The 24,190-nt window shown below is 40.7% G+C and overlaps 2 protein-coding genes across 2 annotated transcripts in view; both read right to left on the bottom strand.

The window, feature by feature from the left end:
- The window catches only part of creb3l2 (cAMP responsive element binding protein 3-like 2), a 30,967-nt gene extending 14,930 nt beyond the window's left edge, over positions 1-16,037 (bottom strand). Inside the window, exon 1 of the mRNA XM_019276899.2 lies at positions 15,591-16,037. Coding sequence (XP_019132444.2) covers positions 15,591-15,689 — 99 coding nt within the window. The 5' untranslated portion in view covers positions 15,690-16,037. The remainder of the gene's footprint in view (positions 1-15,590) is intronic.
- A 1,318-nt stretch (positions 16,038-17,355) lies between these two features.
- On the bottom strand, positions 17,356-22,555 carry ssbp1 (single-stranded DNA binding protein 1). Its single transcript, XM_027272468.1, has 7 exons — positions 22,492-22,555; positions 20,118-20,173; positions 19,898-19,955; positions 19,675-19,815; positions 19,166-19,253; positions 18,643-18,731; positions 17,356-18,539 (listed from the first exon to the last, which is right to left on the bottom strand). Exons 2-7 carry the CDS (start codon positions 20,139-20,141, stop codon positions 18,496-18,498), a joined length of 444 nt encoding a protein of 147 aa, XP_027128269.1. The 5' UTR covers positions 20,142-20,173; positions 22,492-22,555; the 3' UTR covers positions 17,356-18,495.
- Positions 22,556-24,190: the final 1,635 nt, after the last annotated feature.

The raw sequence follows: 24,190 nt of genomic DNA, 5'->3' as shown, positions 1-24,190 counted from the left end.
AGGCTAATGAGAACATGGTTAGACTCGCAGCTATTCGGCACCTGATGATGGCGCTAGATGAAAAGTTAAGTTCACCAGTCTTCTTACAATTCATCCTCAGGGGGGCATGAACGTGTGCACCAAATGTCATGCCAATCCATCCGATAGTTGTCGAGATATTTCACCCAAAATCAGAAACGTCAACATCATGGAAAACATCAAAATAAGTAGGGTTCATCCTCTGGGGAGCATGCACATTGTGCCATTTTCTTTCAACACAATGCACAACGAAAGTGCTTAGAAGACGGTGAAACAAACAAGTTAACTCTCCTAAAAATCTAGATAACAGCTCGAGCAGCGAGTAATGACTTGAACGTCGCAGTAAAAGCCTCGACAGCTGTGTTGATCACCAGTTAGTGGCTGAATTAGCGGGAGTGGGAAAGGGGGAGTTGGGTGAGGAATGTCCTCTGAGGTCTGTAATCCATCTGCGCAGTCGGATATGCGTCTGTTTTAACCCTTAATGAACCAGACGTTTCAGGAAAGTTCGGTGATGTAACAAGTTCAAACCAGATGTCAAAGTGTACACTGACAGTGCCGAAGACACCCACTCAGGCCCAAGGGTCACCTCCCAGCGGTGTGTGTGTGTTAGAGTGTGTGTACCTTGCCCTGGACTCATCTGTGTGTACCTTTGCTTGATGAGAACACACAGCTTGCAAAAACACTAATAAAGGACACACACACTCTCACACGTGAGTTATGTCGAGATAATCTCGATGACTCATTTGTTTGGTTTGGATCCAGGTTGTAGACTTACACAAGCCGCTCGACTATCACTGCTTATCCGGTTATGATTGGACACGTATTGGTGATAAAGTTTAAAGAGCTATCAAACAGACAAACACTTCATACATCTCCATAAATCAGAAACTCAGACGCTCCTTATAGCTGCAGAACTTGCCTGAGAAAAATCACATTTTAAAGATTTCTCCGGTATCAAGTTGATCCGGTGAAAGTTGTCCACACGTGCATGGATACACTGCAAACGCGACCTGCTGAGAGCAAATTCGACGAACTTTTCATGATGCCTAAATGTAAACGAACGATGTCAATAAGTCATTAGAGCTCAGGAGTCTCAAGAGTTATAAGTAATCTTTAATTATGAATGAAAATAACTCATTAATGAAGGTTTCTTTGAATAATTCAAGTCTGCGGTTTTAAATTTTAATAAGTTGTTAACGTGTAAATCTGGTCCAGATGTTTTGCAGCTCTTCTCCAGATGATCACAGGTTAAACTGAGTTCAAGATTTTATTCATCCCTCTGTTGTGCAGCAGTTGCAGTAAAAAAGTAAGAATGCATGCAAATATAAAATATCAATAAACTACGGCACAGATCATAAACTGCTCATATCTGAAGCTGCTTCTGAGTTGCATATAGATATGAGAGGTGGCATACAGCTTGTCAACTTATATAAAGCGTCTAATCTAAGGTACAGGTGAGCACGTGTACTGATGGAGGAGGATGAATAACAGCCACAACCTCAAACGTTCTTTTTAATAGTTTATAACTGATCTATAAAACATTAGTAAACGGTTTATTAAATGTTAGTTTCTGCTGCCTTATATTGTTGTTTTATCAGATTTTCTTCTTTAAAACTGTCTTACACTCGAGCTCCATGACATAAAATACCCAAAGCCTGCACCGAGAAGACGAATGCATGTATAATATAACCTCATATTCAAAGACAGACGAGGAAACAAACAAACATTTTCCCAGCAGAGGAAGAGAAACAAGCCTGCGTACTAAAATAAAAAACCCAGTTTCAGTTTCAGTTTTGTTGCCGGAGGCCTGAATTGAATATTTTATTTCAAAGAACATGAAACAAGGAAAGTCCAACAATGCCCGACTTGGTTGAGAGCTTTGCTCGCTGGTATTTTGGCACAGGACGGGAAAGTGTTTTTCATTCTTTGACCTCGCTTTCCCACCGGGTAAGTAAGGTTCCCGTACAGTCCAGTTCCTCTTCCTTCTAAGAAAATATCCACATTCTGGCCCTCTGGTGAAATTCCCAAAACACTTGAAGATAAAAGCAGCACAACATTTGCATATTTGAACCTCAGTTACTGCGTCTTCTTAGCCCAGCATTCATGAGAGAGTGAAAACCGGTACATCCCACTCCTGCAGCTGCAGCAAGTATCTGCTGGAATGCTAACAATGCGTGCGAGCTGTTTTAACGCTCAGCTGAAGAACATTTATCCACAGACAGCGGGAGTTCCTTCACCGGCTCTTAACGCGACCAACGCTCATCGATAACTTCAAGTGCAACAAAAGTTCTGGTGGTTTGCACGGCCGAGGTTTCAAACATCAAACATGTCTGCAGCTTTTGGCCTAAACTAACAATTTTTTAATCCAAAAAAAATCTTTCACGTGCCAACATGAAGCTTATCCTCATATCTCATTGTTTGAATAGTCACACTACATGTTGTTGCAAGTCATCAGCGAGTGTTTTGCCTGTCAGACTTTGCTTAGATTTGGTCATTTTTTCCTCTTAGTTAAGATGTTTCTACCATGAGTAAGTAGTCTGCATAGTTAAATGTTTCCCCTTATGGTTGGTTTTAATCAGACGTCTGCACAGGGTGTTTTATTTTGAAACTTTTGGTGGAATCACAATCATTGTCTAGAGCAGGGGTCCCCAAACTTTTTTCGGTGCGGGCCACATCAACTTGCCTTTCTATGATGGGGGGCTGGGGTCAGTCTATAACCGGAAATAATATCAGTCCCACCAGGAGTTCGCAGCCTTTTTTGAAATAGTTGCAGCCTAAAATCCCTGATGTTGCATGAGATTTTCCAAAAAACTGCGGTGAAAGTTGCTTTTTATATTTTTGTTGCGATTTTGTTGCGGGAGGAAGTAAAAGTTGCGATAAGCTGCGATTCGACAGTCGCGGAGAGGGCGCAGCGAGCACGAAGTCCACGGCCCCGGGAAGTGGCGAGGTCCGGGCAGGAGGGTGCCTTCACCTTCGTAAATAAGGTAGGTTTTAATTAGAATGCCAAGCTTAATCATTAAGTGTGGATATTTCATAATAGGAAAATGCAATTTTAAAAAAAGGCCATGATTAGAGGGATTGTTTGGGATCGTTAAGTGGGCCGGATGTGGCCCACGGGCCATAGTTTGGAGACCCCTGGTCTAGAGTGGCATTGGTAACCATTAGCTTTGGCAGAAACAAGAACACGTCAGTCGTGGGATCAGCCATAAGAAATAACAACGTGTTGGATTTAGTGGCATCTAACGGTGTAGTTGCTGAGCGCAACCCCCTCGCTTCTCCCTGTATGCAGACATTACGATTCAACCTCTGGAGAATGTCTGGACCAACAAACCAGCTCACATCAACCTTCCAAGAGCAACAAGCACGTATAAAAATAAGTTCGCTGCTCGTACGTTGTGATAAAACCCGACACAAATCTCTTTAAAACAACCTTTAGATCTTTGCCAGGTTTCAGCCGATCAGACAGCCAACAGGACTTTATCATTTATCACGGAGACAGCACCGAGAGTCGAGGGCGGTACGCCGTCCTCGCCTCGGCATTGTCATTGTGCCAGCACGAGAAGACGAATCACAGGCCTCCCAGGGCTGCAGCTATCTGGCTCTTATCTGCGGGATAAGGAGGCGAGCCCAGAACCGAGGCCTCATGTCTGGACTGTGTAGGAGTGCTTTGCAGGGGTGTAGCTTCATGTGTGACATCACTGGCTGGGCAGACACACAAACACACATCTGTCTGATTGACTTCATTCGTTCCGTAATGTGCGATGAAGAACAAGCCAAAAAAAAAGACCTCCCTCCGTAACATATGCTCTCGTTCCGAGGGGGGCGAGTACAACTCACACACTGCCTGACCCAGATTAGAGACACCGATCCCGGCTTGTTTTACTAAACCTTTCTCACGGGCGGACCAGGAAAACACAGAGCAGTCACGGAAAGGAAGAAAAGATTAAAGCCGGCTTCTTATTCAGGGTGAAATGTTGAGTTTAGTATCACGTAAAAAAACAAACTTTCTGGTTTCTTTCTTTAATGTTGCCCACACCTATTCCTGCTAAACACTGAGGTGGAACGTCCTCCACCCAAACCTTGAGTTTCTTCTCCGGGTCAGAGAACAGATAGTTGGAGGAGCCAAAGAAAGACTAAAATATATATTTAACATCAGATATTAACCAGTTGTTGTCAACATTTGCTAGTGTTCAATATGCCTGATTAAAGTTGAGCAAAATGTCTTTGTGCGTTGAGTTTAAAGCTCCCGAACATGCAAAAATATCATCTTATATCTCGACCCTTTCTCAAAACTAAAGTGTGATGGGGGTGGAGTGATGGTTAAGGGATGTAAACAACAGGATGTGAGAGAGAATAACAGCAGGCGTGACATCCAGCAGGGCTGCAAGTGTTTACCCTCCAACCACAGGCGAGGACAGGAATACACATACATAAACAAACCAACCCAATCACAGCTGATCCATTAGAAACCAGTTTCCAGACCTAAACGTCCGTTTCCTGATTTAACGCCTCCATTCAGTCTCATTAATGTTTCACGCTCCGATAGAAAGGAGGACGGCAGGAAACGCGTTAAAAATAGGAAGTGCTAAAGAAGAGACGTCGACTCCGCTGAGCAGTAAAACATCCCGAGTCAAAGTTCAAAGCTGTGAGTCAGCCCGCTGCGCTGATATGAGCGTGCACGAGAGTGTGTGTGTGTGTGTGTGTGTGTGTGTGTGTGTGTGTGTGCTGATGATTAAGACAAACAGACTCGGAGGATGACAAATGGAAAACAGTCTCGTTTTTTCCTCTCCAAGAGGGTCCCCCTTTCTTGTAAAATCCACCCCCGTCTGATTTTTGGAGCTTCCCAAAGGTCTAAAATACAACCACACACACACACACACACACACACACACACACACACACTGAGTAACACACACACACACACAGACATTGACACAAACTTTCCAGCCTTGCTCTGTCACACTGACCGATCACCGAGTACAACCCCCACTCTTCCCACAAACATCCAAACACACACTGACCCTCCAGATGTTGCACAATAACGTCATCACGGTTGGAAACATCTAAACTACATATAAAAAAACAAACAAACAACAAACTCGTATTATCTGTGCGTTAAAGCCTGATTCTTCCCTCGGTGCCACGGAGCTCCACTGTCGTCCAAAAACTATTAAAAAACGTTAGAATGAGTCACACTGTTGCCCTCGGTGACATGTTCCTTTATAACCATGAACACACACCCACACACACACACACACACACACACACACAGTGTAGTTTATCTTGACTCGATCCCAAACACACTGTCCTGCTGCCAGGAACGCTCACTGCACATGTGGATTCATCCGCGAGGTAAAATAGTCCCACAACAAATGTTTGAGTGACATTTAGTCCGACAGATAACCGTCAGTAAAAAACAAGTTTTTGTGCAGATTAAACAAACAAGAAATAAAGTTTTAACTAGTGTACTTCTAACCTGCTGCTCCTTTATAGCACCTCCTTGTCAGACAAGAGGTATTACAACATCGAGTCTGAACCGGCGTGCTTGAGACTGACGTGATGCTGATAAAATGTTTGTAATGTGACATTTAAATCAGTTTTTAACCTCTTATTATCTTTCTGTAATATAATCAGCCAACACGGGTAAGAAATCCTTGACGTGGTTAGAAAGAAATGCAAAGTTGCACATCTGGATTTCTGTGAAATCTTGGAAACGGTGGAAGATTTTTGGGGGGATTTAAATCCCCCAGTTTCAGAGTGTGATCCCACTATGGTAAATACGGACAGCTGTACACGGGATTATATAACTTATGATCAAAAACTTAGCGAGTCGTCTGTCTTTCAGCCTTTTATTTCAGCATCAACGTGATTTAAAATCTGTCGTTTTATGGTAGAAAAGTTACACAATGTAACTTAAACGTTGGCAGAACTCCATCAAACCGATGTTTGGTTCGACTCCGCTTCCTGTCCACAAACACAGCTGTCTTCTAACGTCTCTCATCCCGAGTGTGTCTGCTCGTTATAAACTGGGTCAACACACACACACATAACTTTTTCCATCTATCACACACACACACACACACACTCGTGAACTCCCTCACCCGTCGACAATGAGAGTTTTTCCAGCTTTCCTCTTTCAGCTTTTTTAAATGTTCTCCCTCTTTTCCATCCTTCCTCTCTAGTTTAAATCCCTTCTGTCTGTCTTGGAGTAAGAGTTTATTTCTTCTCTCTTCTCTTCTCTTGTGTGCTTTGACTTATTTGCAGGATCATCCCAAGAGATGATGCATCTATCCCCTTTCTTCACCTCCTGCTGGATTCCTGGTAAAAACTGGGTCAGTGCCGGTCTTGTTGAGGGCCCCATAGAGAGCGTTTTAATCTCTGGAAAAAGGCAAACACTCCGGGAAACTTGTTTGGGCGCGCCACTGACTTTAATTCCTCTGGTAAAGCGAGTGAAGCTGTCTGGGGCGGACGCCTGCCAAGTAGAAACACGCTTTGCTGTCAAGTTGTTCATGTCTCATCAAATTAAAAAGGTTGAAGTCAGAGAAAGGTGTGATGGAGTGAGGAATGCAAAGACATGAGCCAAGTGTGGTTTGAGCTGTGTATGAAGTTTGGGTTTGGCAGGATTGGTCCAATATCAGCGTTCTTGTCTGGCAATCATCTAATTGCCAAACTCATGTTGTAAATAACAAGCTGTAAAACGTTCAGCATCAGATATTCTGCAACTGCAAGTGCAGACACTTCCCCAAAGTGGAGTTGATTCTCCACCCTAAAATCCTAAAAGATGTAATCGACCTGGAGATCCGATCCTAAGCTCTGAAGGACTTATCTTCCTTGACAAACTCTGCCAAACATTGCTCAAGTTTTGTTTTGATCTCTAATTAAAAAACTCATCTGAACTTGTTGGAAATTCTGGAGAAATTTTGGTGAAACGTGAAAGGATAAAGAACAGAGCGCCTGACTCATTTCACACAGACTCTGTGGGTGTAATTGCAAGAAAGAAAGAAGGGTCGGGTTTGTTTTATTAGTATTATCTTGAGTTTCATTGGAGAGTTTGAGCTCCTTGGTCTGGAGTTTTAGTGTCTTAAGTGTCTTATATGTTAAGAAACCAGATAGTGATTAGCCTAAAAAGTTTGTTCACTCCTGCGGCGTGATTTGATGACTCAAAGTTAGATTTTTATTTAGACTTAAAGCTGCACTAAAGGTGTCACTTGTAGTGATGAACCAACAGAGGATTATCACCTGAATCTGCAGCTCCCCTTTTAACACCTTTCAGCTTATTGTTTTGGTTTGAGGCCCACAAATCGACTTGTTCCGGTTCAGTCTCATTCCTCTAAAAGCTCTAAAAGACCCCTCCTGTACACAACCTGTCCAGCACCAAACAGCATGCAGACATAGCTGGTGAACAAGAGGGTTCGAAAAGTTCGATATTATACTCAAAAATTGGAGGTGGAGACCAAAAACGGAGCTAAAAGAGACAAATCTAAAAGATTCTGGATGCAAAATGTGTTTTTGTGTCCTTAAAAAGTCTTTGCTTGTGTCCAAATAAAGAAAAACTTTTTTTTTTACAACACAAGACACATCTATTAGTCAACACAGATGAATTATTCAGATCTGCAGTAGTTGCACGAAGAGAAAGAAAGGATTAGAGTCGGGAGAGAAGTGGGAGCTGTGGAGACGTTTCTGGCATTTTGGACAGGAGCCGACTCGTCCCAACTCTCAGCTCACCCTGGAGGAGGGGACGGATGGAGGAGGAGGAGGAGGACAAGGAGGGCTGAAACGAGGGGTGAAAGGTTGCTAGTTGGAAGCAGAAGTCAGGATATGAGCTTAAAAGATCCATAAAAAACCTTCAAAGTGGAGTTTGTCTCGTAGCTCATACACCTTACTGTTTAATAAGCAGTTTACAGGCTTTAAACACTTTGATGTCTGCAACACTAGAAACCGAATATACTGAAATTTTGTTGATTCTACAACTTTAAATCCTATAAAAGTGGATTTTCTTTTAATTTCTGACGGGAAAAAAGTAAGCATGAGCAGCCAGTTCGCTGCATCTCTTTATAAAACTGCTCCCAGGCTCATTTTAGAGTTGGGTGTATAAGCTACTCACATGGATATTAAACCCACGCCCTGCCCTAACCACCACATACACAAGCTCACACACGGCCATTTAAAAAACCCTTCATGGTGCCTGAAGCAGAACCAGAGGGGGGCGTATGGAGGGGGGCCCGAAAAATGCCGAAAAGAGTCCAAGACAGACAGACAGGGGAGGTAAATTTAGCTTCACCCTCAGAGAACGAAGGCTCCTGTGGATTTTCCATAATGATCCCTCGCACACTCTGATTACTACCTTCGCTTTGCTCTCAAATGGCTTCCTGCCTGCAGCACACTCGAGTCTTGAGTCCACTTTCAGAGTCAGGAGAGAAGTTGCATCAGAAGAAGGAGAGGAGGGGAAAACGTGTCCACCGTGTGCATGTGCACAACATCTGTAGACCTCTGTCACTTTCTAAAGCCAAGAGAGCTCAAGCCAACAAGGTGGCTCCAATTTAAGAAGTGCATCAGAGACAGATACTGTTAAATCTGCCAAATATTTCAGTCTGACCAGGCTGGAAAAACCTGGAAGCCTTGAGATCCGCTGAGACCCACAGCAGCAGTAGCAACCCTGAGGCCTTAGTTTAGCAGGTTTTAGCAGGTTTTTTATTCTTGAGCCGAAGTATTGGGGAAATTAAAATGTTGAGAAACATCCTGATCATGCACATGAACCACATTTATGACTCCATCGCTGTGTCTCAATTGACACGCTTACACTTTATGTTTTTTTAGCACATACTGTAAGTGTGTTCACACCGTCAGTCATATCAAAATGCATCGACTGTGCATTCAAAACAGTCGAGAAACCCTCAATGGTCTTCAATGGTCGCCCTTTTGGCTACGTAGCGAAAGAGAAGGGACAACCAGCATTGCGATAAAAGCTGAATATACAGATATAAGTTGTACATATGCATTATATTTATATTTAGACAGTCAAATGTTGGCACGCAGTTGCAAACTGGGCGAAGAAGATGCAGCGAAATGTTGTGATTGTCATTTCCAGTGAGCGCACAACAACCGTACTTAAATTGAGACAAACACTACAACTACTAACTAACTGAAACACTAGTGTAATACATAACATGGTGAATACCAAAATATACAAATGTAAGTTGTACAGATGGCAGTCAAATGTTGGCGTTAACTTTCCGCATTAGTGTTAATTTGTTGCGATTGTCATTTCCAGTAGTCGCACAGCAACCTTACTGGAATTGAGGCGACGCTACCCTGATGAAATTAACGCCCTACTCCAGGTAGGACGCCGTGTACTATATCGAAGTGTATCCGGGTGAAGACGCATCGCATTAATCCGTCCAATAGATGCCAAGACATTTGACCAAAGTGTCAACCTGCGTGTTGGTGAAAATCCAAAGCAATCTGATAGTTGTTGAGATATTTGAGTGAAGGACCGACAGGCTGAGCGTGCTGCTCCACTCAATCTTTATTGTATATTTTATGTATCTTTGCATATCTTGCCTCCACGTTTAACTATTTGCATGGTTCACACTTTCATTCATAACCCGGCAACAGGATTCTCAAACACGCCTCGCCGTCGTTTTTCTGGGAAGGAGAATCAAACCTGTCGAGCGTCAAACAACCTGAAGATCCAGCGCCACACCTGCAGTAATAAGACACACTGTGTGCTTCATTACTACAAACAGGCGCGTTCCTTCAGCTAACAGATAAAGAGGCTCGTCTGGTTGTGATATTCAAAACTGGAACGTGAGCACAGACGACACCGACGACCTCTGATTGGCAATAAAACGCTGTGAAATCATGTCATCTTAATAAAACAAGGCCGCTGGCTGCTGGTGTGTGTGTGTTTGTATATGTGTGTGTGTGTGTGTGTGCACTAAATGACCGTGGACACATGCACCATTCAGAGAGAGCGAGCAGGATGCCCTGTCCCAACGGAGAACAGGCTCTGCACTGTGACCACATGGATCAACTTGTTGACACTCGACTGTGTGTGTGTGTGTGTGTTGGATAAACTCTGTCCTGAGTGTGTGCCGAGCTGTCAAATAATCACCATGCATGTTAATAAAAGAGCTGGAGTTCGACTTATAGACAGAGATGAGTCTTTATCTGCAGGTATGCGAAATGTGGGTTATGTAAGCAGACACATAGCTCGAAAGCCCCGGAGCATGTGCAGAGCAAATATACTCTTTTCAACTGCATGTCAGTCTGAGTACACCATGTGCTGAGCGCCACGCCAAATCTTACAAAAGAAAGTGCAGGAAATAGCATTTAAAGGCCACTCTCTCTTTTTTTCCAGAACTGTCTGACAGAAATGTGATCCCCGTGTCATTTTCCTTCCCTCTTTGCATGCAGCTGACCTTTATATTTGATTAAAAACCCCTCCATTATAACACATTTACATGCATATAACTGATATCGTAGCTGTCTATGGCAGCCAGTACAAACAAATTCAGCTTGAGAAACCTTTCACACGAGCTCGTGTGTCTCAGATTGTTGTTTTATGTGTAAAACTTGTAGTTAAAGAGACTAGATATTTAGATAATTAGTAATTATTGTAATTAACTTTTATTTGGGTAAACCATGACTCAACTGTTTTTGGTTTAGTCTTGTTGCCCTAAAAAAGCTCTAAAAACAGAATATACACATCTGCCCAGCACCAAATAGCGGACAGAGAAATCTAGCGACTAGATGGTGAATATAGTCGAACATTTAGCAGCTATAGAGCGAAATATTTTCCTCAGAAGTTGGTGGTTGAGACCAAAAACGGAGCTAAAAGTGACAAATCTAAAAGGTCCCGGATGCAAAAGGTGTTAGATTAATTCATATTTCATATTTTCAGATAACTTTTCTGAACAGCCCACAACATTAACAACATATTTAACTATGTTCCCTCTTATTATTGGTCATTACTTTATGATATAGGCACTATTAGTCTTCAACCCTGTTATGGACACAAATGGAAGTGTCTAAAATGTATTTGGAATTAAATCAACATTTTACAATTAATCAGATGTCCCTCATACTTATTCAATAAATAAAACAAAAAGAATAGTGGAGTATTTAGTTATAAAATAAAAAAGAATATAGAAATTTCACTCAGAATTTGGTGGTGGAGACCAAAAACAGAGCTAAAAGTGTCCATTTCTTAAAACCTTGCATACAGTGACTTTTTTTTCCTTTTCTACAGAAGGCACATCTATCAGTCAGTGTAGATGAATTATCCAGATCTACAGTGAAGACAAGTTTCCTAAATGCAAACGCAGACATTTGGTCAAACCAATAAATACTCAGACACCAGCTGTGTCTGAATTTACGTTGATTAACCCTTTAAAAAAATCATCAGTACAGTTAAATCGTGACCAAAACACCACAATCAACTGCAGTGACACGATCTTGGAAAGAAACACCGTCATCTGTTGTTAATCAGTTACGTTATATGAATTCCTTGCATTACTGTCATGTTAGGTATGAACAATTACGTACGTCCCTGAAATAGAATTACGTCACAGAAACATCTAATATCGCTTCACGACAACGCCAAAAAGGAGTGTTTTGTTGTTGTTGAGCAGAAATAAAAGAAGACTCCACCTTCAAACCGCTACAATGTTCCAATCCTAAAACCTGCAGAACTTGATCATGATATGACCTCTCATTCAGCCGAGACGGAGGGAAGTGGGAGGGACCTCTGGCTGATGAGAAAAGCAGGCGTTTGAAGGTTGACGGTCCCACACATGCTACCTACTGAGAGGGTTTGCATTGTTGTGAGGAATCCCATGTCAACAAACCCCCGGAGAGAGAAAGCGAGAGTGAGATTCGACCCAACACAAAGACCCCAGTCTGCTTCTCGAACTGCCCAAGATTCAAACACTGCAGGCTTGTTGGTCTTCACATTCATGCATCCCCCACCCTTCACGCACACACACATACTATTCATGCTTTACTATATATAGAATATTCACCTCTTAAACACAACCTGGTCTTTGTGTGCCGTAGGTAGGGAGTGTCGAGGTTTGAATCGCGTCGTATCATCGCACCACTTGTGTTTCTCGCCCCATCAGACTTTGCCTAATTAATATAATGTCGTGACAGCTGAGAAAAATGGTGGATGAAACTACGAGAATAAGTGCAACGGATCCTTTAAAAGGCGAAAAGATTATATTGTTAGGTTTGCAAGAGCAAATTTTAATCTGATGATCATTTTCTTGATTAATCGATTAGTTGTTTGGAGGTGACGTCTTCAAATATCTTGTTTTGTCCAAAACCCAAAGAGCTTCAGTTTAATGAGGAAACAAGAAAATATTCAAATTGAGAATTTTCTTTAAAAAATTACTCAAAACAGTAGTTGCACATACGGTACTATCTACTCTTCTTGTCTCTTTAAAGTCGCTGTAGCTGTTCAGAGACTTTTCATGCAAACATCAGTTTGTAGAGGATCCCACGTCTTCCTGAGCGGACATCCTGGAACGCATCAGAAGTCGAGAATACTCATAAGTATCGACTTGAAATCAGAGAATTTGGATCGCTTTGCTGCAGGCATCCATGCGTTTTCCGAAGTAGACGCTTTTGGCAGGAAGTAAAGTCGAAAGATTGTACGTGAGTAAACGTAGTTATGCATCTTTTCTGGCTGTTTAGTGAATCATCTTCTGAGGCCCTGTGGGTTATTTGTCTTTCTTTGTGCTCATGACTTAATGTAATGTCGCTCAGCAGGTAAATCTAATACCAAAGCAGCTGCAGCACGCAGCTCTGATCTACTATCTGCTGGTATTCGACAGGAATTGTAGCCTCGGGATTCATTTAAAGGACCTACATTCACAGCTCTGAAGCTTTAGCAACACAAGTCTTTACCTGCCTGTAGACGAATCAAACACCACAGCCTCTGTGTGTGTGTGTGTGTGTGTGTGTGTGTGTGTGTGTGTGTGTGTGTGTGTGTTTTGTCTCAGGGCTCAGTAGGCCTCTGTGGTGTCTGATTCCCATCCTGCAGGCCAGCTGGATTTTTTCCTGTAAACCCAAACGCCGCTCCTCCCATCGTCTCCACACACAAACACACACTCTTGTGCACACACACACTGACACACACACACACACACACACAAGAGTCTCTGTCTCACTCTCTCCGTCTCACACACTCTCCTCTCGGCCCACTGAGACACACATATGGCTGCAACACACACTTCAAGTTACATAACTGAAGGCGAAAGGCCATTTTAAAGCCGGGTTCGTTTTCACTGAGGAGATGCTGCACGTCTGTTTGAACCATTTTTTAACTACAGTCTACCAACTTCTGCTTATATAGGTCACAAACAGCGGCACTATTGATTGAAATACTATCAAAAAAATATCAGACAATGAGTCACACACATCTTTAACTTTGTGTACGATCGCCCACGAGAATTACGGAACGCACACCACCAACTATTTCACTGAATTTGGTGAAACTGGAGAAAATGTTTTCTGGTTTTCCCTCTGACGTACCAGGCTGCCCCTGACTTGTGAGTTCAGAGCACTGAGAAGAAGAAGAAGAAGAAGAGGTTTTCAGGTCTGGAGGATGGGTCAGGAAAGCCAAGTGTCGTGCCAGAACCGGAGCTGGGCAAGCGAACAATGTAACAGAAAAGACGTAGACTGAAGAGGATGTTGATGTGAGGAGAAAAGTAGCGAGAAGTCACCAGGCGAGAGTAAATCTGGGAGCTGGTCTCAGCGGTTTCACCTCTTCGTTATCTTTCCTTGCATAACTGCTCTGTAGCACTAAATGGGAAATAACAGCAGTGATAAAGTCATTTACGACTGAAGAAATCGACTCGCTGGAGATAATTTAATCGTACATTTACGTTGATCTGCTTCTAATTTGGCCTCAGGGTCAAAACTCTGGACTATAGTTTTAAAGCGATGACACATTCTGAGTGACTCTTTTCTTTGTCGGAGATTAAAATGATGATTTAGATGTCTGCATATGTTGATTTATGTTGTTATAGCTTAAATTTATAAGACAAGAAGCACTCATCTGCACTAATCTGTTTTATTTTGAAGGTTTGAACCCAGAGGTTGCCACCACAGCTCAAAGACTTTCAGTACATTACTAACTATTCAAACATCGTCCTGAGCTCCAAACCTCTTTAATATTTTCATCATACCGACGTATGAACTGAGCTCCTCTCTTCATTTCCTCTGCACGATTTAAAATGTGCATATTTTCCATGAATGGAGAGTCCATTAGTGCCGGAGGGGCCTATAAAACTCTTGATTATAGATACATGCTGTTTCAGGGCCTCCACGTGAGCTTCAGTCAGATATCTAACAGCAGCATGGTGATTACTGACGGAAAAATGCAAACAGACTCAATGTACCTTGAAAAAGGCGTCCTAAGAAAGCATCAAACACAACTACGTACAACCACGTGTTTGATAAGTTATAACCTAGTCTGCATCTTCATCTTGTTTTGAGGACTTCTAAGGAACTTCTTATAGACATTTTTCACTATTTTTGACATTAAACTGAATAAATGATGATCTGTTTACTGCAATCCTAAAGCGAGTTCAGGTCCCTATACCTGTTGTTCACATCTTTAACTTGTTTTATCAGAATTTTGTCAAAGATTCTCGATTTCCAGCTCCTTTAAGTGTGACTATAATCTACTTTTGACAGTAAATTGAATATATTATTATCGATTATCAGTCCTGAAGTATGTTCAGTTCTCAAAACCCATTAATAACATCTTTAACTTGTTGTTTGTGTCATTACTTTTGGACAATTTTGTGCAAAAAAATGCCAAATAATCACTTAAGTGTGACTATATGATACTTTTTTGTGTTTTTTTTATGTTTTGGACTGCTGGTTGAACAAAATAAGACAATTTGAAGAGCTTATTTCAGATTCTGGTAACTTTTTATGGACAAAATCTGTAGGTACAGCCCTTAACTATGCCCTGAGAAACTTGTGAAGCACATTTTTCACTTTTTTATCAATTATCAGTCCTACAATGAATTTGTGTTCTCTATATGAGTTGCTTACATCTTTAACTTATTCGTGTGTCATAATTTTGCAGAAAAATGCCATTTCTATCTCTAAAACTGAATATATTTGAGGTTTTTCACTGCTGTTTGAACCAAATAAAACAATTTTAAGAATTAACTTGGGATTCTGGAAACTTCTGATGTCCAAAGAAAAAAATCTGAAGTTGCAACTTTAAACTTTAACCCTTAGACTAGTTGTCCCTCTGCTCGGTGCTCATATCTTTAAATTACTGATTTATGTGTTTAAAAGAAGAATAAGACAAAAAACTTGCATCACCTTGTTGGACCCCAAGGCTCAAGTGGAGAGCCGGGTACCACACACACACACACACACACACACACACATATATATATATATAAACACACACCAACCCTCCCCCTCATGTCAACTTCACCCTCAATCAAAGTGAGTTAAAGGTGATACAGAGCCAATCACGAGGCCCTGATCGATCACACACACTTCCTTTATTGGCCTCTGATCACCTCTGATCGATAACTTACATTGGTGTACAGCACACAGTCGATCTCCCCGGCCTCGGACAGCTCGCTCAGGTTCCTGTCCCAGTGTAGAAACGATTCACTACTATCCAGGATCTCCATGATTTCCTCCACACAGACTCTCTCTCTCTGTCTCGGGGTTTTGTTGCAGAGCAGTCCGACTTTAAACTCCAAACTCCGGCTCAGAACAAAACACAAAGTTCCCTGGAAGTTGTGCAGGAAGCGCTGCAGAAATAAAAAAGTGCGCTCAGAGGGGTGGAAGTGTGAGGAGGCTGCAGCACAGACTGAAGCTGAGGATGATGATGATGTTGTTGTTGTTGTTGTTGTTGTTGTTGTTGTTGTGTGTCACCTCCTCTCTGCTCTCAGGATCCACAGGCTGAACCCAGCAGCCTCTCTTTGCTTTTCTTTCCTCCTGCTGCTCCTCCTCACTGACCCAGACACACAGGAATGTGTGGGCGGAGCCAAACACACACACACACACACACACACACACGCACACACACACACACACACACACACACACAGAATAACATTAATAAGATGACAATTAATTAATCAACACATCCCATGAATTTATTAAAAATCAGCGCGGCTGTTCGTTTTAATGTGATATAACACAGTGTAAGGTTTGAAATGTGTCTCAGCTGTTTGTGACACTAATGTTAAATGCAGACATTCACACACTACTACCGGTTTGGAATTTCAAAATAAAACACTCATTGATGTAGAAGAAAATTGACAGTTTTAGAATTATATATTAGTATATATAAAAATGTTTTTTTTTACACCAAATGTGAATAAAACGTGGGAATAGCTTTTTGGTATATTTGATATTTAAGTATAAATTATTTCATTCATATAAAAATAAAATATTATTTTTTGTCGCTGTTGTGCACATTCCTCTGACACCGATTGTCAACATAAGAAAAAAATATTCTTCATATAATAACGATCCATTTTCTTCTATTTATTTGTAATTACCACACTTTATACTATACTACATATTTTAAATAGTGTAGTTGTATATTATATTTATATAGTACGTTCATATTTATTCATACAATGAAAGCTCTGTGTTTATATATACATATTTAGGCAATACAAATGTATTCTGTTTTGTTTTTTATTTTATTTATATCAATCCACCTTTTACTTACTATTGTATTCTATTGAATTTTATCCCATTATTTTATTTTTATTGTCTACATCTAACATATTTCCAACACATTTAGCCCCCACATATGACAAATAAAACATTTATTTATAATCTTTCCAGTTTCTTGTTATATATCATCATCGTGCTCTTAATTTGAAATCCACTTCAACCATTTCCGGTCTCACCCCGCTTCACTTCAGCTGAATCCACAGCCCCGCCCACACCCTAAGCGGGCTGTCCAATCAGATCACTCCTTTGTTTTAAAGCCCGTTCGAGCGTGCCCGTTGAGCCTCTAACTGACGGGCGACGCGGCCAATCAGGGAAGAGGTCGAGAATTCTGACGACCAATAAGTTAAAGCCAAGAATACCTTTGAGTTAAGCCCGCCCCTTCAGTGTCAGCCGCAGCCAATCAGCGTCCACGTATTAAAAACATTAAAAAAGCTAAAATAGTTAATTTAACTTTGATTAAAAACACGTTTATCTGTCATGAAACTCTAATTTATACAGATTTACTCTTATTTTAATGGGTTACTTGTACATAACGAGCTCTGTGAGTGAATTTAAGAACCAATCTGACTGTAGACGAACAAAAAGACAAATGTATCAAATGAATCTGGGGGGGAAACGAGGTGTATTATGATTTATAGGAGGCATTACAGAGAAAACGAAGCAGAAGAAGTGAGATGAAAACAAACCGTCACTGCTCAGGATGGAAATCAGAAACCAACGAGAGCGATAACAGCTGATGAGAAAGTGACAAAGCAGAAAACAGATAAATACAGACGGTAGAAAACAAACGTGAGCAGGAAAATAAAACTGCAGCGGAAACTGGAAACCTGGAAATTTGGATGCCAGAACAGAAGCTGGTAGAAGATTTTTATTCTCGTCAACAAAGCCCCATGAAAGCCTTTCGGAGGATGTGACTAACACTGGGTCTGTTTTTGGTCTTTGTGGAGAAGACAAACAAAAAATATTGAACATTAACAGACACTTCCTTTTTCCTTTTCATGAAGCTCGTGGTCAAAAAGCTGTCGTCACACGACGACGATGAAATTTCTTAACGTGCAAAGCGCAACAAGAACGCAGCACTCGAGATGTTTGCTGTCTGTCGAGAAAACATCCAGATAATCCAGTGAGTTTTTAAAGAGGTAACACTTAATCCTTTTAGAGACGATCTAGAAAAAATAAATTTGGACTTGGTTTTCTTTGTGAAATTAGAGAGATTACTTCAAAATAAAAGCCAGTGGAAACAAATCAGACTAAACAGGCTGAAGCACAAACTTTAAAATGTTCGTTACGGATCAAATCTGGCCACCACGCTCCTGAATCATATTCTTCCTCCTCCAGAAACATTTTTACAGAGCTCAGAGAGTTTGTCTGAGCTGATGCGACGAAGACAAACTACGACTTTTCTTGTCTATGATTTTCAACGAGCTGCTCTTAACAGAGCTACGACTGTCTTCAAACACAGTGAAATGTCTTTCACGGTATTTTTCTCCTTTCCAACATTATTCTCACGCGTGAAACTTGAGTAGTGATCTTTAAACGGCTATATACAAGAATCAAGGCGCCACAGATCGAACGTGACCCGCATCGCGGTATATTCTGTCTCCCCGGACTTCTCTTGCACGTGTCAGTTCCTTTACTTGGTGGCGTTCAGGTCCTCAGTCTTATTTTTTTTGTACAAACAGGAAAATACAAAAAGAAGTCGTCGTCTTGTTGTTGTTGGATGGAGACGGAGAGGAAAGTGATTCAGGTTCTGTCTCGGACGTTGTCGCTCAGGAAGACGATGTTGTCTGCAGAGCGGAGAAGAGGAAAAACCAAATCAGACACGAGAAGAATCTCCTAAACCTGATAATCTGTCGCACATAAAGAGAAGACGTGTGTTTGTTCTCCGACCTGCGATGATGGTGGTGGCCTGACGTCTCACTTGGTTCTTGTCCACATACTCGCCGTAGTCCAGTTTCCCCTCCACGAGAATCCTGGACCTGAACGAGAGGATCTGGATCAGGATCACGATTCACAAAGACATTTTAAATGTTCTTTTTAAGACGACCTGTAGCACTGTTCCCTCAGAGAACATCGAAATATATGAACATTAAGTTGCATTCACATGTTTTACGGCTTTACAAAAGACACATTTTCCGCATTTTTTACAAGTAAAAAGACGATTTCGTCTCCTTTAATCCACTTTAAACCTTCAAATAGAGTTACTGTAGGGTCAAAGCGTTGCTCCTCCGTGGTATCAAATCACAAACACACACAAAAAAAGATGTAAAACATGTAAATGAAGCTCTAGAACATCTCGTTCTTGTTTCTACAGCAGCTGAACACACAAAGTGGAAATATTCTGCCACGTACCATCAACATATTCAATTCATATAAACAAATCAATAACACTAATCTTGTTGTGGACACGTACCCTTTCTTGACGTACTGGTAGGCCACGTCTCTCAGACCCGGTTTGAACACGGACACACGATGCCACGTCGTCTTCTGGCTGATGTCACCTGGAGTCGAGACACGTGAGTCAGCATCGTTCACGCGAACAGATACAGCCGTACATTAGATAATAACCGTGTGTGCATGTGCAGATACATGACGATTAAAGCATTACAGTGAGCTCAGCTATATTTAGAATTTCATAAATGATGCATTAGGGATGGAAATATTTCACCTCTCTCATCTGTCATATGTTCTAGGAAAAAAAATCAAATGTCACGGCGCCCTCTAGTGGGAAAACACCCGAACAGAACATGAGCACATCACCAGCTCATGTTACAGTAATTATAACATCTCACTTTACAGATAATTGATTCTCATTTAGCTCCTGCTTGGCCACGTTATTCAGAAACATCAGTTTATCCAGATGTGTTCAGGGTGTGCGATGTTACGCCTGATGACCTGAGATCTGCTAAATGTTGTAACCACCTGCTGAGGTCGTCTCTCCCTCTCCGGTGCGCCACATTTCATTGGTCGCCATCGAGAAGATGGTCACGGGGTTACGACCATCCGCTTGTCTCATCACCGGGTCCTGACCCACTCGGCCTAACAGCTGCACTCGGTTTATCGCTGCATTAAAAAGACACAGATTATTAATGTGTTAAGAGAGGTCGAATCCTTCTCTTACAGCAGACACAGAAGGTTTACTCACATCTCTCCAGGATGAGGCTGACGTCTGTGCTCTGGTGTCTCACCACCTGTCTGAAGATCTGAGGAGGCCAGAAACAGAAAATACTGTCACTCAGTGTGCTGCTGCGTCAACCCATGGCTACAATTCATGGATGATCGATAAAATCATGCCAGAGTGTCTCAGGATTATGAACAATCCGAGTATGATAATTATGGTTTGGTAATAATCACTTCTTGCTCACCTGTGCTGAGGCGCTTCTCAACATTTTCTCTGTGCTGCTCGTTCGACTTTAAGGATCTGAATAATAAAAAATTAAAAAATGACACGATGGTAGAAGAATAGTATAAAAGCAACTACCAGCACAGTCTAACGTGACACAGTTCAGCATGTTTAAACAGGATTTATTTCAGGTCTGTTGTGTTTTTACTTGTTTTAACTCTAATAAACTAGAAACTGAGTGTTCAACAGAACAAAAAAGGTAAAATAGTGTCAAGATTTATCTTTATTATGAGACACAGGCTGTCAAACATACGTCACGGTGAACGAGACACAAAAGTCGGTGAAGTAAATGTGAAGAAAGGGCGATGACAAAACAACGATACACACACGGACGCACAAACCCATAAACAAACTGAGATGAGTAAAAAAAGAGAAAAAAAAAGAGTATAAATGTACTCTATTACAATCAAAAGTTGAAGAATCCTACTCAAGTATAGAAAGGTAAAAGTATTCGTCAGCAGAAAAATGATGATTAGTAATGATGCATTAATGTAAAGTGCAGAACTTTACTGTCGTACTTGGTTTAAGTAGTTATTTAATTTAAATTATACTGGAACTGTTCATCAAACGAACAATAACCTATGCACGTTTATGGCACAATTTACATCAGTCAACACCACTAAATACTAAATTACACTGGCTTCCATCTGTTTGTTACACTTTAAAATCATCAATTTAGATTTAAATAATAATAATAAATACACTGTAAGCTCATCTTATTGTACGTTTATGTATGTATGTTAAATCTGAATTTGTGATGTAAAGATGACAAATAACTTTAAAAAAAAAGAAAAATACAAGTAGCATTAAAATATAAAATACTAAATAGTGATTGAATAAACTAACATTCTGTCTGTCTGTTCAGGAGGCGACTCAGTCAAAACCTTTAAGAGTTTTGATAAAGCTCATGGTGAGAGCTGGCTCAGGTTCATCCCTTAGTTATGCTGCCATAGGACTAGACTGACTGTCTGTCTGTCTGTCTGTCTGTCTGTCTCTGTCTTTCTCTCTCTCGGTCTGTCTCTGTCTCTCTCTCTCTCCCTCCCTCCCTGTCTGTCTGTCTCTCTCTCTCTCCCTGTCTGTCTGTCTCTGTCTCTCTCTCCCTGTCTGTCTGTCTGTCTGTCTGTCTCTCTTTCCCTGTCTGTCTCTCTTTCTCTCTCTTTCCCTGTCTGTCCGTCTGTCTCTCTCTCTCTTTCCCTGTCTGTCTCTCTCTCTCTCTCTCTCTCTCTTTCCCTGTCTGTCTCTCTCTCTGTCTCTCCCTGTCTGTCTGTCTCTCTCTGTCTCTCTCTGTCTGTCTGTCTGTCTGTCTGCCTGTTCTTTGTCTGTCTGTCTGTCTCGCTATGTTTGTCTGTCTGCCTCTCTATGTTTGTCTCTCTCTCTCTCTGTGTCTGTCTCTCTCTCTGTGTCTGTCTGTCTGTCTCTCTATGTTTGTTTGTCTGTCTCTCTCTCTCTCTCTCTCTCTCTGTCTGTCTGTCTCCCTGTGTGTCTCTCTCTCTCTGTGTCTCTCTCTCTCTCTCTCTCTTTCTCTGTGTCTCTCTCTCTCTGTCTGTCTCTCTCTCTGTCTGTCTCTCTCTCTCTGTCTGTCTCTCTCTCTCTGTCTATCTCTGTCTGTCTCTCTCTCTGTCTGTCTCTCTCTCTGTCTGTCTCTCTCTCTGTCTGTCTCTCTCTCTGTCTGTCTCTCTCTGTCTCTCTCTCTCTGTCTGTCTGTCTCTCATGGTTATGTCTAGTCAGGCATGTTATTGGTTACAGATTCAGTCACATCTCTCAGTCCATAGAGACTTGGCTTGTGAACCGGATGGAGGCCGGTTCAAATCCCACATGGACCAAAGGTATGGAGGTGGACCGGTAGCTGTAGAGGAGCCAGGTCACCTGCTGACACCTGCATGACGTCCACTGCACATATTCCCACTGTCATTCCTGCTGCCATGAGTCCATCACAGTTCATAGTTAGTGATGATCTGTGTCTCTGTGTCTCTGTCTCAGGTTCCTCTGGAATCATTTATCAGTCATTATATTGGTTCAACATGTTTGTGTTGATTTGTTTTGTCTGCTGCACTTTGTGCCGCACAAATAAAACCTGATTTAATTTAAATTTCACAGTTAAAGTTGTTTAATTACAGTTTAATTACAGTAACTGACGTCACAGCCTCATGTGAACAGTCTCCCGCCACCGGATGTAGACAAACACGAAATTCACCGTTTTTTAAAACGACGTGTTTGTGTTTTTCCACGTTACCGGAGGAGAAACGGGCAGATTACCGGTAACGTGTCGGTATAAAGTTACAAAGTAGAAAGTTAAATCAAAATAAAAACAGAGGAGACGAAGAAGGAGACTTTACCTCACGCTGCTTCCGGTGCCGCACAAGTGACGCTCCGACTGTTTGCAGCAGGTCGGTAAGGTTCCGCTTGTCTTCTTCTCTGATGCTTGTTGTTGCACACACTGCCCTCTGCAGGACTTCTTCAATACTTCATTTATATATATATATATATATATATATACACGCTCTATTATATTATACTCTTCTCTTCCCTTTTTCCTGGATTTTCCAATTTTGTTTCCATTGATTGATTATTTCTTTCCATATTCAACTTTTTCCTTCTGCTTTTGATTTTACTTTCATTTCCACCTCCTCTTTCTTTACTGACTCCTTAACAGTTTTATCTGCTTCTTCATTCCCTTAGATTAGATTAGATTAGATATATACTTTATTCATCCCACCACTGGGAAATGCACTTGTAACAGCAGCAAGATAGAAAAACAAAAGTAGAAGAGGCCAAAACAAAACAAACAGACAGAAATTAAACAGACAGAATTATCTATAACTACACAATAACCACGAAAAACAATCAACCTTCAAACACAGACAAGTACTGAGGATAAAAAGTGACCATAGTGTAAGTAATTTTGCAAAGAAAGTGACAATGATATAAATAATAGTGTTATTGCTATAATATAAATAGTATTACAAAAATGTATCCTAAGTGAGCTGGTACCCACATGAACGTTATTTCTCTCCCCTGTTCCGCTTGTCAGCTTCACATTTCATTTTATATTTACGGTGTTGAACATTTAAAAAAAAAGAAATATTACCAGCGCACTATTATCTAACACTAAATATTATTTATGAAACTTATTTCCAACCTGACTACATTCCTCATCACAGTTAAAAACAAATACTCATGTGTTGTTTTTCTATTTTGTACTTATTTAATAGGATATTTTAAGAATATTTTAATAGTTTTTTATAGCACGTTAAATACTAAACTAACACTATTCAGTCTGTCTGTACAGTTCCCAAATAAAATATTTATATAAGTTATTTATTGATTTATTTTAGTAGATTTTTTTTTTTTTTTTTGTGGGACTACATTTCTACTTTTATTGAATGTATTTGGTCACATGTTTTCTTTCTTCCTTTTATCTTGTGCGGGCAGTGCTTTTTATTTATTTTATTTTATTTTATTGTTTTTTTATTTTTCTATTGTCTACTTAATGTTTTTATTGTGTTTCTATTGTGTTATTTATTGTGTTTTATCTTGTTGTGCAGCACTTTGGAAACCTTGCGTCTGCTTAAAATCGTGCTATATAAATAAAGTGGATTGGATTTCCTCGCAGTTTAACACAGTCAAAGTTAATAAAACACAATTATATCCTGTGCTTCATACTGTGACTTCAATAGGCTAAAAGACCTTATCACCTAGATAAAGCTCAACAGATATAATGTGATTATTACTGTGAACTGATTACCCAAAACATTGATCTGCTATATACAGACAAAGCCATTCACCTTCTTCAGATAGATTAACTTTAATTCATTTAATCGCTCATTTGTGCTCAGTTTAATCTTTCTTTGTGGTATTATATAATATATTTAAATAAATCTTTAATTAATACTAAAAAAATTTTAAATACTTATTTCCAACTTCACAAAATTCCTCATCATATTTATATTTTTGAACTTGTTACTTGAAATTTTGTGTTAAATTTTGTGTGTGTGTGTATATATGTTCACGTGTAGTGCTCTTTATTCAGAAACC

The sequence above is a fragment of the Larimichthys crocea genome, chromosome XX (genome assembly GCF_000972845.2).
Source record: "Larimichthys crocea isolate SSNF chromosome XX, L_crocea_2.0, whole genome shotgun sequence".
Taxonomy (NCBI): domain Eukaryota; kingdom Metazoa; phylum Chordata; class Actinopteri; family Sciaenidae; genus Larimichthys; species Larimichthys crocea.
The sequence above is the reverse complement of the archived record's forward strand: the minus strand, read 5'-3'. Positions and strand labels throughout refer to the sequence as shown.